Source organism: Silurus meridionalis, chromosome 17 (genome assembly GCF_014805685.1).
Source record: "Silurus meridionalis isolate SWU-2019-XX chromosome 17, ASM1480568v1, whole genome shotgun sequence".
Taxonomy (NCBI): Eukaryota; Metazoa; Chordata; class Actinopteri; order Siluriformes; family Siluridae; genus Silurus; species Silurus meridionalis.
This window is the reverse complement of record NC_060900.1, coordinates 7,035,864-7,050,983: the sequence shown is the minus strand read 5'-3', so window position 1 is coordinate 7,050,983 and position 15,120 is coordinate 7,035,864. Positions and strand designations below refer to the sequence as shown.

General features: G+C 38.0%; 2 protein-coding genes across 5 annotated transcripts in view; one reads left to right on the top strand and one right to left on the bottom strand.

Annotated features, from left to right (window-relative positions):
* Positions 1-15,120, top strand: part of mtor (mechanistic target of rapamycin kinase) — an 84,145-nt gene that overhangs the window by 26,655 nt on the left and 42,370 nt on the right. For all 4 annotated transcript variants that reach the window (XM_046870795.1, XM_046870794.1, XM_046870796.1 and 1 more), the window contains exons 27-28: positions 602-764; positions 2,475-2,620. In XM_046870795.1, coding sequence (XP_046726751.1) covers positions 602-764; positions 2,475-2,620 — 309 coding nt within the window. The remainder of the gene's footprint in view (positions 1-601; positions 765-2,474; positions 2,621-15,120) is intronic.
* On the bottom strand, positions 8,321-11,224 carry angptl7 (angiopoietin-like 7). The gene is made up of 5 exons (XM_046870798.1): positions 10,614-11,224; positions 9,657-9,757; positions 9,385-9,579; positions 9,096-9,291; positions 8,321-8,964 (listed from the first exon to the last, which is right to left on the bottom strand). The coding sequence occupies exons 1-5, from the start codon at positions 10,963-10,965 to the stop codon at positions 8,795-8,797; spliced, it is 1,014 nt and encodes a 337-aa protein (XP_046726754.1). The 5' UTR covers positions 10,966-11,224; the 3' UTR covers positions 8,321-8,794.

The window sequence follows — 15,120 nt, the reverse complement described above, 5'->3', positions numbered from 1 at the left end:
CAATATTCTAAAGATTACTCCATCCTTTAATCGAGTAATCGAATAAAAAGTACTTTTTTCTTTTAATCAATAATGAGAAAATAAGACCGATCTCTTAAAATGAACAAGTAGTTTGCTTTTCTTTTTAGAAAAATTTATATCGGTGAAAACTAAACCCATTTAGTGCGTTTAATAGGCATCTTACACCAAAATACAAATGCAGTTGCGTTCAACAAGTCCCTCTGCAGTGGCCAGGTTGAGTATCTTATGGGAAAATATTCATTTAATGAAACACATTATTATTCTCACTCATGTATTTATTTATTATCGTGATGTGGTATTCTTGTCTCCAGGAAAAGACTCGAGGAATCGTTATAGTCTGTGTCTTTTTGCTATGTTTCGGACAAGTGTATTGTTCTCATCATAGGTGAAACTGGTCGAATTTATTTATATAAAAACCACACCTACTTCTATAGCCAGCTGTAGTTTATACGGAATCTGTATAGTTGCCTACTTTATACATAGTTAATTCAGGAAGGCACTTTCATATTACCGTCGCTGTACTGTTTTTTTCTTCATAAATGCCCGAATTGACCAATTCTCCTGCGTCTTGCTTCTACAGAGATCTATTCAATGCGGCGTTCCTGTCGTGTTGGTCCGAGCTAAGCGAGGACCAGCAGGACGAGCTGATCCGCAGCATTGAGCTAGCACTCACATCCCAAGACATTGCTGAGGTCACACAGACTCTGCTCAACTTGGCCGAATTCATGGAGCATAGCGACAAGGTCAGTACAATCCTTCAGCTGAAACAATCTTAAATGTCATCGCACTTCTCCTGATCGTGATCAGCATCCCCTGAAATGTTGACCATGCATGCAAACAAGGCGCATTTATTATAGGTTATCTAATATTCCAAATGTACAAAATGTTCTGCTTTATCAGAAGTACAGAGACGAAAAAAGCGCAGCTAGATGGACACGATTATCATTTTCAGCATGCAGGAACAAGAATGTGGTCTCGTGCAGGACTAAAAGCATATTACAAGCAGAGATGATAATTAGAGAATAAGGACCAGACCAAACTCTTAGTAATGAGACCCAGACAAACCACTATAATGTCAAATACCATAATAATGCGACTCGGTTTAAGTGCTGTTTTCCATTAGCATATAATTTGAAGCAATTGAACAGACTTTTTGTTGTATAAGGTTGATATACGCTATATGGACAAAGGTATTGGGAAACGTGGCTTTTGCACAAAGATGGAGGCACACAATTGTGTAGGGTGTCTTTGGTGGCATCAAATGCTTTCGTAAACTTGAACTAGGAGACACAAACCTTTTCCAGCATGAGAATGAACCTGTGCATAAAGTGGATATCTTCATATCCATAAATATATGGTTTAGAGTGGAAGATCTTAAACCTGCTACAACCCTACTGAATACTTTTTAGAAGAATTGGAACACTGACTGCAACCCAGACCTCCTCACCCTACATCAGTATATGACACCACCTGAATAAACACAAATCACCACAAGTACAAACTCCAAACTCTAGAGGAACATCTTCTCAGGAGAGTGGAGATTATTATAACAGCAAATGAGGACTAAATGTGAAATGGGATGTTCAAAAACCACATGCTGACTTATGGTCAGGCGTCCACAAATTTTTAGTTTGTCCATATAATGTATGTTTACTGGAAAAAAAAAGCACATTCAGCAACATTCTTCAACTGTCCAAGTTTGGTGTTGCCCACTGTAGCATCAAATTCTTGTTCTTGTCTGACAGGAGTAGAACTTGATATTGTACAAGACATTGATAATCCCGTTTGAGTCCGGTTCCTCTCAAGGTTTCTTCCTCGTGCCATCTCAGGGAGTTTTTCCTTGCCACAGTCGCCATTGGCTCACCAATACGCATCCGGTGCGAATCGCAGGAGGTGCTTGACGCGCTTCGAAAAAGAAGACTTCCAGGACACATTCCAGAAGTGGCAGGAATGGCAGGAACATAGTGCTGCTATTATGTGAATTAAACAATTATATAGAAGTCTGAACAGATCTTAGTTCAGACAATAGACAATCATTGTGAGGAAAAACCCAGGACTTTGAACTTCGCAGTTAAAAAAAAAGACCTGCTCTTTTTCCACACGAACTGTCACATGATTCAATATGTCTTGAAAAGACTTCAAGAACGACATGCTAAAATTGATTTCCCTGTCAAAGTAAGAAATTTCAGTTTTCTCGTTAAAATAGTCCTGTTGTAAAACAGCTGATAGAAAAACAGTGCACACAGTTTGAATACTATCCAAAGACATGCTCACCTGCTCTATATGTGAAATACGTTATTTTCGGGTTTTTTTTATGTTAAGGTTCTATGCGTGCAACTGTATGGTGTGTTTCGTTCTTTCGGATCGTCTTTAACTGCCCCATTGTGCGTATTCTGTTTTGTTTAATACTGTTTCACAATCCTTATTTACCAATTTCTACTCTCTCGTTTCAGGGTCCACTTCCGCTGAGGGATGATAATGGAATCGTGCTCCTGGGGGAGAGGGCTGCTAAATGCCGTGCCTATGCCAAGGCTCTGCATTACAAAGAACTCGAATTCCAAAAAGGCCCGTCTCCCCTCATTCTGGAATCTCTCATTAGGTAGGAAAACTGATTCTCTTTCCTTTAAGGCATTTGACTGAAGTAGAAGTCATCAGATCTACACACAGTACTTTAGACCACTTTACTGGAACCCATTGCACACTTCCAAGCGACATTTCATTTTTTAAAGCTCGCTGGATGCTTTGAGTCTAGTCGTTGCTCAAGATGTGTACCCGAATTCTGAACGTTCGAGTTTCACAAGCCTCTCGGACCGGTTTACAAATACCTTTTATGTTTTCCACAAGCTAACGTGAAGCAGTTAAAGAGCCAAACTCAAGAATGTGTCAGTTTTTTTTTATTTTTTATTTAACACAGCATTCTGCCAACGATCTCTTTTGCTCAACCATCCAGAAGTTTCATTGTGTTTTTGCTCTCTAAATTTGCGATCTATCCCCCACTCTGATGTAAGGTGAGGAGGCCTGGGGTTCAGTCAGCATTCCAATTTATCCAAAAGGTGTTTAGTAGGTTTGAGGTCAGAGCTGTAAGGCAGGTCAATTGAGGATGCATATAAAGATAACTGTAATTCATTTTTTTTACTTTTTCTAACTACAAATTGTATTCTGCATGTAACTATGTTTGTGACGAATGAAAAAATCTTGAATCCATAGCGACAGCGTTAGTTGATAGACACTTCCTGGTTAGTGGCTAAAGCTAGCACTATTGATTCTTTAGCGTTTTCATGCATGCGCAAAACAAATCTCATTTTAAGTACAGAGTGAGTGGGCAGAGTGACACTGCGCTAACTGTAGTTTCTTTTTTTTTTTTGTTTTATTATTTATTTATTTATTTATTTATTTATTTTAAATACCCCGGTCATTCGTGTATATGTTTTCAAGTAAAAAAACAAAACAAAACAAAATTCTTAAAGTGCAAGGTGGAGACCAAACAAACTTGAGGTCCGCCACTTTATACGTTGCTGAGGAAACTTTTTTTTACGATTTAAACTATGTTCCGTGTGTAAAAAGGATTGCATTTGTACCGACTTGAAAGCCCTGTACCAAAAAGATTTGGTCCGAATATGTTTACCATTACACCCCTAATATATCTACAAAACCCAACCTACTAAATAAATATTTAATGTTTGCATGCTTACTGTTATACATTTGGGAAATTGGAGAGATATAGACTTTGAAGTAGACACTGAACCACACTGAGCACAGCACTTCTTAAGCTAAAGTGCCCACTCTTTATAACTATATTATTATGCCTGGCTGCTGGTTTAACATGCATCAGATAGTAGATAAAAATTATAGCCTACTGTGGTGACAGCAAGGACTGAACACATGGAAAATATATTGCATATAGCGTACGAGTCCTGTAAGTCAGAAATCGACATTGGGTTACATTTAAAATTGCTGTCAAATAACCCACTAAAGCATTCTATATGTTTTAAATAGAATAAGGCTGTTTTCCTAGTTATACTGTAGCTAAGGTAACATAGAGATCAAAATGCAGAGATTCCACAAAATAAGAGCTATAGTCAATTTTTTGTGTAACACTTTGTTTTATAGTGTAATACAGTCATTAAACCATTCAGGAAGTTTCCTGGGTCTGCTATGGTATAATCTTTATAATGGTAAAATGTTCATGTCTCCATAAATAATTAAGACTGAAGTGTCAACTATAACACATGAACACTTTGTCATGTAACATATGGTTATCGTGATGACCTACTTTGACACTAGTGCCTGTGTATGCTTTGGGCAGTAATTCGGATAAGAAATAGAAATAATTAGGATTGTCATATGCCAAAATCTATTTAAAACTGTACGCTTATATCCACACACTATTTTTTTGAAAGATGTGGTTCATTGGCAGAATTTAAGGTTTGTAAATTGTGGCAGTGGAAACATACAGAAGCGGATATTAGCGATTCGATTTAAATCCCTGAGAAAGCTGACTCATCATTGTTTTGAGGTTCAAGAAATAGAGACAGAAATAAAGCCATAAAGAGGCCATAAAATGAACAGAAACGTACATGAAGTCATAAAATAACTCGCTACCAGCTTCATGTCTCAATACTTAAAAACATCCATTGTAACAAGAATATCCCGTTTCATGCTTCACTGGAATTCGTTCCAGATGCGGATGAAACCCTCAAGTACATTGCGTCTTGGTATTACAAATAAATGAAAGCAAATAATAAATTATGTCTATATATAAATAAGCGGGAATCAAAGAGCTCCCTTTATATGCTGAATGATAAACCGCAATTATGTCACTGGAGTCAAGAACCAAGAAAAACAGCACTCTTTTTGCTACAGGACAGGATTTGCATGATATTAGCACAAGTGTAACTTTACCGTATATGTTTATGAAGATTACAAATAACTTTAGTACAGTATTATTAATATAAAATAAATGCGATATGGCCTAAAGTGGATTCTTGAGGGGCAGCTTTGTCATTTGAAAGTTTTCATTCAGGACTAGTGTTCTCAGCTGTTCTTTATTTTACAAGAATTGTACCCAAAGACATAGTTTTTCCTATCTTTTCAAATACAGTGGTCCCCCGGAACTCATGGGGGTTATGTTCTAAGAACCCCCCCACAGCCCCTATGGTACCTTAGTGAATTCATTTAGACATTGTCACTTTAATACAATAATGTGTTTTAAAAAAAATTCTACAATTTTTCAGTTTCAAATGTTATTACTAGCATTCCTGAACATTCGGTCCCCCAAGTTTAAGATGATCTGCAACTTTCTGTTAGTTAGGTTCCAAATGAGAACCCGCAAATTTTCCGAGCTGCGAGTTTCAAACCGCGAATTATCGGGTTGAATGTATATGAGAGACCAACACGTGAATGTTAAATATTTGAAGGAAAACACAAGATGCGATGTGCTGTTGTCGGATGTCCATGTCGAGGCACATCCCAGAGTGTTTTATAACTTTTATTCCACAGACACAAGTCACACTCTTTAACCCTACCCAACTTACTTTTACGAAATTGCTGACACGTGTGGCATAAATATGATCCAAAATATTTAACAAAAGTGAAATATGTAAATTTAGTAGGCAGGCAGGACAGCTCGTAATACGTGACTGTCTAGATGGAAGACTAGTATTAGTGTCTGCAAGCGGTTCTCACACTGCACTGTAGAAATGGAGAGAAATGTATTTCGGTCAGAGACAGCCGTGGGAAATGCCACACAGACCTCAAGTGTATGGAGGAGAAGCTACCCAAGGTTATGTAATAATGTTTTTTTAATGGTCAGCAGCTGTTTTTTTTTTCTTTTGTAATAATCTTTTGGGCCATGATTTCATAAAAATTTAGGGACACTCTTATCTACATTATTTGAAATAGTTTATTTTTAATGAAAAAACCCCTCTTAACTATCTACAGTATCTCACAAAAGTGAGTACACCCCTCACATTTCCACAACTATTTTATTCTATGTTTCTTAAGGGACAATACTAGTCAGTGTGCAGCTTATGTAGCACTATACCTTTTAATGTCCTCTAAAAATAACTCCACATAAAGCCATTATTAAATAGCTGGCAACAACAATGAGTACACCCTAAGTGAGAAATAGTGTCAATATGTGTAAATATGTTGTGTGAGCACCATTGTTATGTAGCACTGCCTTAATCCTCCTGAGCATGAGATTCAACAGTTCTGACCTCAATCCTATTGAACACCTTTGGGATGAATTGGAATGCTGACTTCACCCCAGGCCTCCTCACCTCATCTACGTCAGTACCTGACTTTACTAACACCCTTCTGACTGAATGAAATCAGATCTTCAGAAGCACACTCCAGAATCTAGTGGAACACTTTCTTAGTAGAGTGGAGGTTATTCTAACAGCAAATAGGAACTAAACAGATTGAAACTAGATGCATTAATTATATCTTTTCTCATCCCATGTTGACAGTAAAGAAAAATACCCAAATATTAAATTATTTCGCATGTCATTGAGCACATGTCACAGACTGACAATCACTGATTGTTGATTGGTTGGCCATTCACAGGAAGCTTCGAATCTCAGGTCAAATCTGATCTTTGCACAATGATATTCAAATAGTCGACAATTTTTATTTATTTATTTTTATAATCTTGTATTAAGCGAGATAAAGAGGGCAGTCACGTATCTACTGCCTTTCCTGGTAGTGAACGTCGCATCACCATGCTGTGTACCCAGAAGTCTGACTTGGAATTTTCCAGTAATTTTAATACAACTTTTTTGTGTCCACATTTCCCTACAAATCCAGTCATTCTTGACTCACTGTTCAGGTTCACGCAGCATATTTGCTGAGGCCTTTACACACGATAAAAAAATAGTTTTACTGGAATAATGTTTAAGCAGGGAATTAGTACTGTAGTACAGGAAATAAAACAGATAATCAGAGACAAATTTATTTAAAAATTTCTCTTTTACGGTTCAATTTCTTTTTTTTGCAGTGACTATTTCCTTAGTTACAGCATTTAACGTGGCCCTTTGTCACTTATACATTTTTTTTTACTCAAGTTTCATTTAGTGAACAGGATTACACCTTCGCCTAGAAATATACATTCAGCCCTACATTAACATTCGGTCAAAATATTTGCCAGTGAATGCCGCTGAACTCAACAGATGCTTCCTGAATGAAACGTGTGGTTATTTGACACTTTATTTCATTTTAACTAGTGCTGGTAGAATATACTTATTTTTTATTTTAATAATTGATTTTAAGTTTATGGTGGATTAAGTGTGACATACTTCATGTAGAAATATTGTATGTGCTCACTGGATTTAATTCATATCGTGCCAAGGGTCATGTTGAGTCCAAGTGCTTATGTCATAGTGTGTAAAAAATGAGTGCATTTCATTCAGGAAGCTTGCTGAGGGAAACTGTCATTAAGATGATAAATAAAGTAGAGAAAATTGAATAAATGACTTGCAAATGCCTTCTGTCAAATGCGTCACGGTCGATACTAATCCGTACACCACAAATCGGAACTCGCTTTTAAACCTCATAAACCTTTTTTGCTTTGAAACCAGTTTTTATTGCGAACCTAATTAGCAGCTAAGGTTGAGCCTATGCTTCCTTCTGGTGCACAATTAAAGGAACAAACCTCAGCAGTCTTTAGAAGACTGTGTGATGAATGGCTTTCTGAAACCGAGTGCAGCCACCAGGAAACTGCACATATGCCGGTAAAAGGTCAAGCCAGGCCGCATAGTTCGTGTTGCTTTGACCTCACAGGATTCCTGAAGACGTGTTTTTTAGAACACTGTGAACGCATAGGCGGAATAACCGAACGGCATTATCGTCTCATGAAGTGTTTTCAATTGGTCACTTGCTTTATTTTATATATCACAGTGTCTAATGAATCCGATTAGACATTTTCTAAGGACTCATACCATCATAACAGAGAGTCTACTAAGCTGAACATGTGAGGAATTTGGCTGCTAGTGACCCCAACAAATGGGTTTTATGGTTCTTAATAAAAAAAGGTGGTTACGTTCAAGCTTATGTCTCACACAGATGCTCAGATTTCATCCTGTTTTTGACAAACTAGTGACAATTGGACCTCGGATAAAGGGACTCATGTTTGAACATGGTGATGTGAAACCTAAGAACTATGTGCAATACAGTGAGATGTAGAGTAGTTGTATTTGGTTGGTTTGTTGTTGTTGTTTTTTGTTTTGTTTGTTTTTTTCAAGCCCAGGTGAAATAGTAGTTCATTTTCAGTGTCAGGACGACAAAAAGAGAAACACTATTATTTTTTTTAAAAATACAATTTAATTCATCATTCAATTGTTTATATAGAACTGTACACATTTTACATTTTACACAATTCAGTGTAATTGATCAGTCAATTTACTAAAAGTAAAGTAAAATTTTAGCGACTGTCTGTCAGATTTTTTTTCATATTCTAAAATAAGACCTACTCCATTTAAAGGCATGAAGAGACGATTAAGAGGCACAGTTCTTACTCATTGATCAATCTAGAAAGAGAAGTTCAGAGAAAATAAAAATATCTGAGATAAATATCCAAAACAACAGCACTTTACAATCATACATCGCTTCTCAAACATTCAGTCCAGAAACATTCTGTAAAAAAAAAAAAGAAAGAAAGAAAGAAGCGCATAGAGATTTTTTTGTTTTTTTTAACCCAGGTAAATGCAGAAGGCATTAGTGTGTATTGCATAAGGTTTGCAGGTGATTATGGTAAGCAAGGACAGATAATTTAACTTTAAGGCTTGAAATCCTGGGGTCGGATTTTCATCTCCACCCGTTTGAGGGAGTAGTTTGGTCCGTGCCAGCCATACCAAGTGATGCCATCCGTGTTCTTGGTGTGCATCCCCTGGCGATAGAATGCACCATTCAGGTTCGAATCTGTGCAGCAGTTGTACCAATAGCCACCTGTAAAAAAAATTTAAATAATAATAAAAAAAAAATTAATAAATAAAAAAAAAAAAACCCGTTGTTTTCTGCTAAAAAAAAAATTTGCCTTATTTTTTTTTTTTTATTACCAGTGTCTACTGGTGTCTTACCTTTGCGGAGTTGGGCACAGTCGTCCACGCACTTGTCATTGTCCTTGTTCTTGGTGCTGAAATTGGTGTTGTTGTGGTAACGGAGCGAGTCCCCAGCATTCCCAGTGTAGTTGGCAATAAAAAGCCTGTAGCTGTTTAGCTCATTGCTCAGTGTAAAGAAACCATACTGAGCATAACGTGTTGCCCCCTCCCAGTCCTGAAACGGTTAACAGATAGCAACTTTAAGCAAAATATTCAACATTTATTAAAAACTTACGGTAAAATAAACTGCGTTATTCGTAGCTCTGACCTCCAGCTCAATGCGGAGAACTGTGGCCTGGCGGGTTAGACGGAAGATGTTCTCGTTGCCAAGCCAGAAGTCCCCATTGATCGTCCCAAATCCATTCTTGTACTGTTTCCAGTCCCGCTCGAAGCTGGTCAGACCTACTCTGCGTCTCTGGATGACTGTCCATCCACCTCCGTTTTTCTCCATATCGCAGAACACCTGAACACAACAATTTTAGTAATTGCACAGTCATTAAAGGCAACATGCCGTCAAACGCAGAGTTATTAATAACGTACCTCCAGTTCAGGTGTTCCCAGAAACTCATCTCTGGGCAATTTGTAAACCCCAGAAATTCTGTAGTTTCTGTTGTACAGGGACGCACAGTCATAGGTTGCATCTGGAAGGGGGAATAAATCAAGAGGTGCCGTTAGAACATTTGGAACGGTTCAAACAAGTCATATGAGTTTGCTTCCAGTATGATTTAATTCCACATGGTACTGTCTGGCTTTTATAACCTAATAGCACATTATTCATTACACTTGAAGGTTGCAGTTTAGGAATGAATCTAGCTAGTTAAAGAGGAAAATTTATTGGGTCCACTTGGAGCCCTACAGTGGTTTGTGCATTTAGAAACAAAATCTGACAAAGCTCCTCTGTGCTTACAGAACTAATGGGAAAGAAAGAACATAGTTAGACTCCAACTAAGTTTACTGCACGGTTAGGCATAAGGTCTGCCACCGGTTAGAAAGATTACTGGTGTGGCAGACACTAAACATCATTTACGAGACACCGTATTTTTGATGGAACAGAAAGGTTTTCTTTATAGGCATTCTTGTATGTCATGTGTTATGAACACATTCAGAGTTGTTTCATGGTCACAATTCTTCTGCACAATTTGATCACTACCCCTTTGTAATCGAAATATAATCTTATAGATCCAAAACTGCACATTTGCAATCGGGGTGTGAATCTTGCTATTCAGTTGTAATTCTGTAACTTAATAATTGGATATCAAACAAATAAAGAAGGTACAGACCAAACACATGAAGAGTGTGATATAAATCTATGTTTTTCTTTAGTTTTTTTTGTCGTTGTGTAAAGGAAAACAGTGCCTGTGTCATTTCAAATGTTTTCCCATCAACCTGTGAAGCATCTTAACAAGCATTCTCTTTATAGTCTTTGGTTACACAGTAGCAACGTTTATTTGTTTATTTTTTTATATAAAAAATATTTTTTTTCCATAATTTTCTTACCTAAATTGGTTTGTGTAGAACCCTGTGTGGCTTGAAGCTGCATAATGTCCACGCGGTTGGTGATCTCTGAATACTTACTTTCGGCTTCAGTTACTCTGGCCTCCTGTAGCTGATTCAATTTTTCTATCTCCACCACTTGCTTCACTAAGCTCATCCGATCTAACTCCTGCTTCCTGCTCAGCTCCTCCAACAGGCTGGTGAGGTTGGCTACCTGTACCTTCAAGGCTCGCATGTCATCGCAGCACTGCATCTTTGTCGTTTTTGGTGGAGCCGCATACTTCTTTGGGTTCTGAGCCCACGTCAGGCCTATCACTAAAAGAAAAACTGCAGCGGAGATGACCCGTGTCCTCATTATAGCTCTCAAGACAGTGGCTATGGTCTCTCGTAGCAAAGATGCGAGTTGCTCCTGGTGGCGTCTCTCGTATGGATAACAAGTCCCTAGGAGGTTCGAGTGGAAACTCGGACTGCTGCTGTTTTTTTAATTTTTTTTATTTCTTCTTCTTTTTTTGTATCAGCTGTTCTTCCAGGGCCTTTGCTTTCTTTCTCTCTCTCTCTGTCTCTCTCTCTCTCTCTCTCTCCTCTAGCTCAAGGTCTGCAGTGGCCACATCTTAAATATCTTTACATCTGTGCCCTCCCCTTTTGGTCCAACTCGCATTCACCGACACCCCACCACTACCTACACCACTCCCTGGGCTTGAAGCCTGTCCGCCCTCTCACTGCTCTCTCACTCTTACAGACACATGGTCACGCACGAGCACACACACACACACACACACACACACACACACACACACACGGACATTCTGTCTTTTATTCTCTTACTCTCTCCCTCTGTCCTCCACCCCCTCTTTCCTCTCTACGGTCCCACCCTGAGTCCAGCTCAGTTTTTATCAGGTGTGCTGTTTGTTTGGACTCTTAGCCATATTCAGTATTCAGAGCACCCAAAATAGCACAAAATCGTGCTCAATGAAAATTCTGTCCCAGATCCCCGGAGATCACGTTCAAGATTATTATGGACGTTGTATTTAACACACCTTTATTATCAATAGAAAGAATCTTGCAAGTAACGAGAAAACAGTTCTTCATATCGCAGTTGTCTCTCGCAAGTTGAAATTACACCACATTACATACAAGGAAAAAGAAAAGTGCTCATGTACCCGAGCTGATAATTGTGCGTTATATTTGGGGCAGTCTACTGTTTTCGGGACAGACTTATGGTGGGCTTGAATTACACTAAACTAGGTGCTAAACATTCCAGTGACATCACTGCTTTCTATACCTCCTGATTGTTATGTATCACATATAGTGCAGACAACAAAAGAAAACAGATGTGAACTCAGTAGCCGGCTCCAGAAAACTGCTTAAAGAGTGATAGATGTGCTAATAATAGTAATGTTAATAACTCACTTGCAGGAAAATCACAGTGTCCCAAGAGGGAAGCAGAACGGCTTAGCAGGGACGTGTGTGTGCATGTGGGCAAATGAATGCTAAGGTGTCTGGGGCAGGAAACCCCCCACCTTAAGGTCCTACCCAACTGTTTTATTATTGGTGTCCAGAAAGACTAAGCTGCACTGTTCACTACATCTGTATACAATTTTTGTCTTTTCTTGGGTCCTTTGTTTCTTACTTGCAACCCAGGTATAGTTTTTTTTTTGTTTTGTTTTTTTGCTTTAACTTTAAAAACCAGTATTGACTAATATTTTCATCTGAGATGAGAATGAATATAAATTAAATTAAATTAATTAAAATTAATTCAATAATTAGGATTTGTATTTTCTTTGTAAGAATGCAATTATTTAATAAGAAATTAAGTTTTGCTATTATTAGAATATCACTCAAAACATAGAAATAGGGGGGGGATTTTTTATTTATTTATTTATTTATTCAGGTAACAAAATCCCTTTTCTCTATTCCCCTGGTATGCTTCAGACATGTGTCTTATGTGGTTTCTGGTCTAGTTATTTTCTCAGTATGTCATAGTTATAAGTTTGTCCCTCCTTGGATCGAGGGCTTAGATGCTTTAGTGAACCACAGAGCTACTGTATATCTCCACACTTGACCACATGACTAAAAGAACTCTAGTGACCCCAATTGGAGGTACAAAAATGAATGTGTAAACCTGCCAGGATCAGGATCAACCCTGGGAGTGACGTCCCCAGATGAGTGCCTGGTGACAGGGGCCACTCTATGAATCCAGTTGGTCTCAGATCAAAATGGCAACATTGAGCCATGTTGCTGGCGCACCACCTACAAAGTGTAGGGTGAAGGTGAGGTGGCAGTTAGGAAGCAGTGATAAAAGGTTCAGTCATAGACAAACTGTTTTTTGTAGTTAAAAATGAATTCAGGAATGTGAAATTGTACTTCACTATTGAAGAAACAGCATGAATTAGTGTGCAAGATGAAAAGCTATGGACCAGATTTAGTCTGCCTTAAATCCAGACACAGGACTGTCTTAAATAACCACTGTCTTGATCAAGGGCGGGGTCTCCGTCAGGTGATAGATCTCAGACAGGTGAAGGGAAACTCACCCTTCTCAGGATAACAGCATTTCAGTTTTAGAATGACTATGTTTCATGCACCATATAGCAGTTTGCCATATCCAGACTGCTTGGATAGTTTGCAGCAGAGCTGTCAAGAGTACACATGCAATAGTGCTCCTAGTAGAATGGTGGTGATACCAGGAGGGGTGTAATGATTGGCCATAATTGCCTTATGGATATGAAATATTGTGGTTGATTTGTATTAGATTTCTGTGCAATCCAGACACAGGAGTATATTTACTATTAACAAACACAATTTATTTTATTTTTTTTCTAGATTTTTTGCATAGGATAGCTATGGTTGTTCAACCCAGGAGAGAATTTCTGGGTTGCTCAGGGGCATCTTGCAGAAGCTTTGCTTAGATCACCCATGACCAAAATGGACTTCTTTGTATTGAATGAGGTCAAGGACATTGTTTCTGAATTCACATACTTCTAATCATAAAGGGCAGCTGCAAGAAGCTTTGGCCAGAGGTCAAGGGAAGTTTGATGAGAGACATTCTGAATAATACCCATGAAGGGGTCTGTGAGATTTAACTGAATATTTTAAAAGAACTGGATATAATTGTGGTTATATTGTTAAATGAAGATCTGGGGAAGTGCCTCTAGACTGGCAATTTGAGATTGTGGCCTTTCAAAGTTCAGAAGATGGCAACAGTGATCTTTTTTTTGTATTGGTAGTTAAGGAGTTCTGGGTATTTAGGTGTTACTTTACTAGGTGCTACATTATTTAATCCATTCTCTATTTTTATGCACTTTGAGTTGCCTGCATTCTTGGTGTTACATCAAGTCCGCTGAAGGAAGGAGGAAGTTGGGCTTTATGAAGGGTTTGTTTTTTTCTCCATGGCTGTTTGTAGTTTTCATTGACAGGCAGTCAAGATGCTGCCAAATTCGGAGAGATGTATAGTATGGGGGACTATAGATAGCGTTTTTTATTATTTGCAGATGATGTTATGCCGTTGGCGCCGTCTGAAGTCGATGACTTTAAGTGGACCACTTGAACATTTCACTACAGTTTGAAGCAGCTGGGATGAAAATCGAGTTGAGTTGAAGGAATCTTTTTTTTTTTTTTTTTTTTGGAGGAATCTTTCATATATGGCTAGTCATAGAATGAGTGATTGTTTAGTAGTATTCTGACTTATTGAAGTATTATTGACTACCATCTTGACTGTAATTTTTTTTGGTATATAATATATATTTTTTCTTTTTACTATGTTGTCTCTAGTTTATGTGCCTTATTAAGTTATGAAAACATCACCAGTCAGACATGATTTCTGTTGCTGCATGCTATTCTCATCCTGAGTAAATTCAGTTAGATCATGTCCACATCCAGAGGATCATATGCAGCTACCAAGGCACACTGTAGTTGCAAATAGTGGAGAGATATGATCTGGAATACCGCCATGCCCCCTGGGCCACACAGAATTCATCAGTAAAGTACATTCTTGGAATGTGGGAAGAAATAACACATTAAAGAAATGGTGTATAAAATATTGGCCTGTTCAGCCTTAAATCTTCAGGATTGTAGTTTAAAAACCTCTACATGACTAATGTTAATCAGTGTTTTTCTATAAAAAGATTGTTGAAATCTTTACAAATTTTATTAAGTACAGTGATGTAAATTAAGGTCCCCAACTACTTGCACACTTATTCCTGAAATGATCCATTTATTTCCTTAGAAAATCTGATTATGTAATAGCTTTTCAGTCTGTGGCATTTGTGTTCACAACTGTTTCAGGTTAGAAAAAAACTCATGCCAGATGTCTCCTTAAAAAAAAATACCTCACGGAATCAAATATTCTGTAAGCAGAGCACCGTCTGAGTGTGAACAGAGGGCCAGAGTTAACGCTCCCTATTCAGACCATTCATGAGTTCAGCTAGGGGGAAAGAGAATTAATATTTGTGTCCTCCTCCCACTGTTGGGATTATAGAAAATTACTGAACAATATCATTATTTTGGTTGAGGT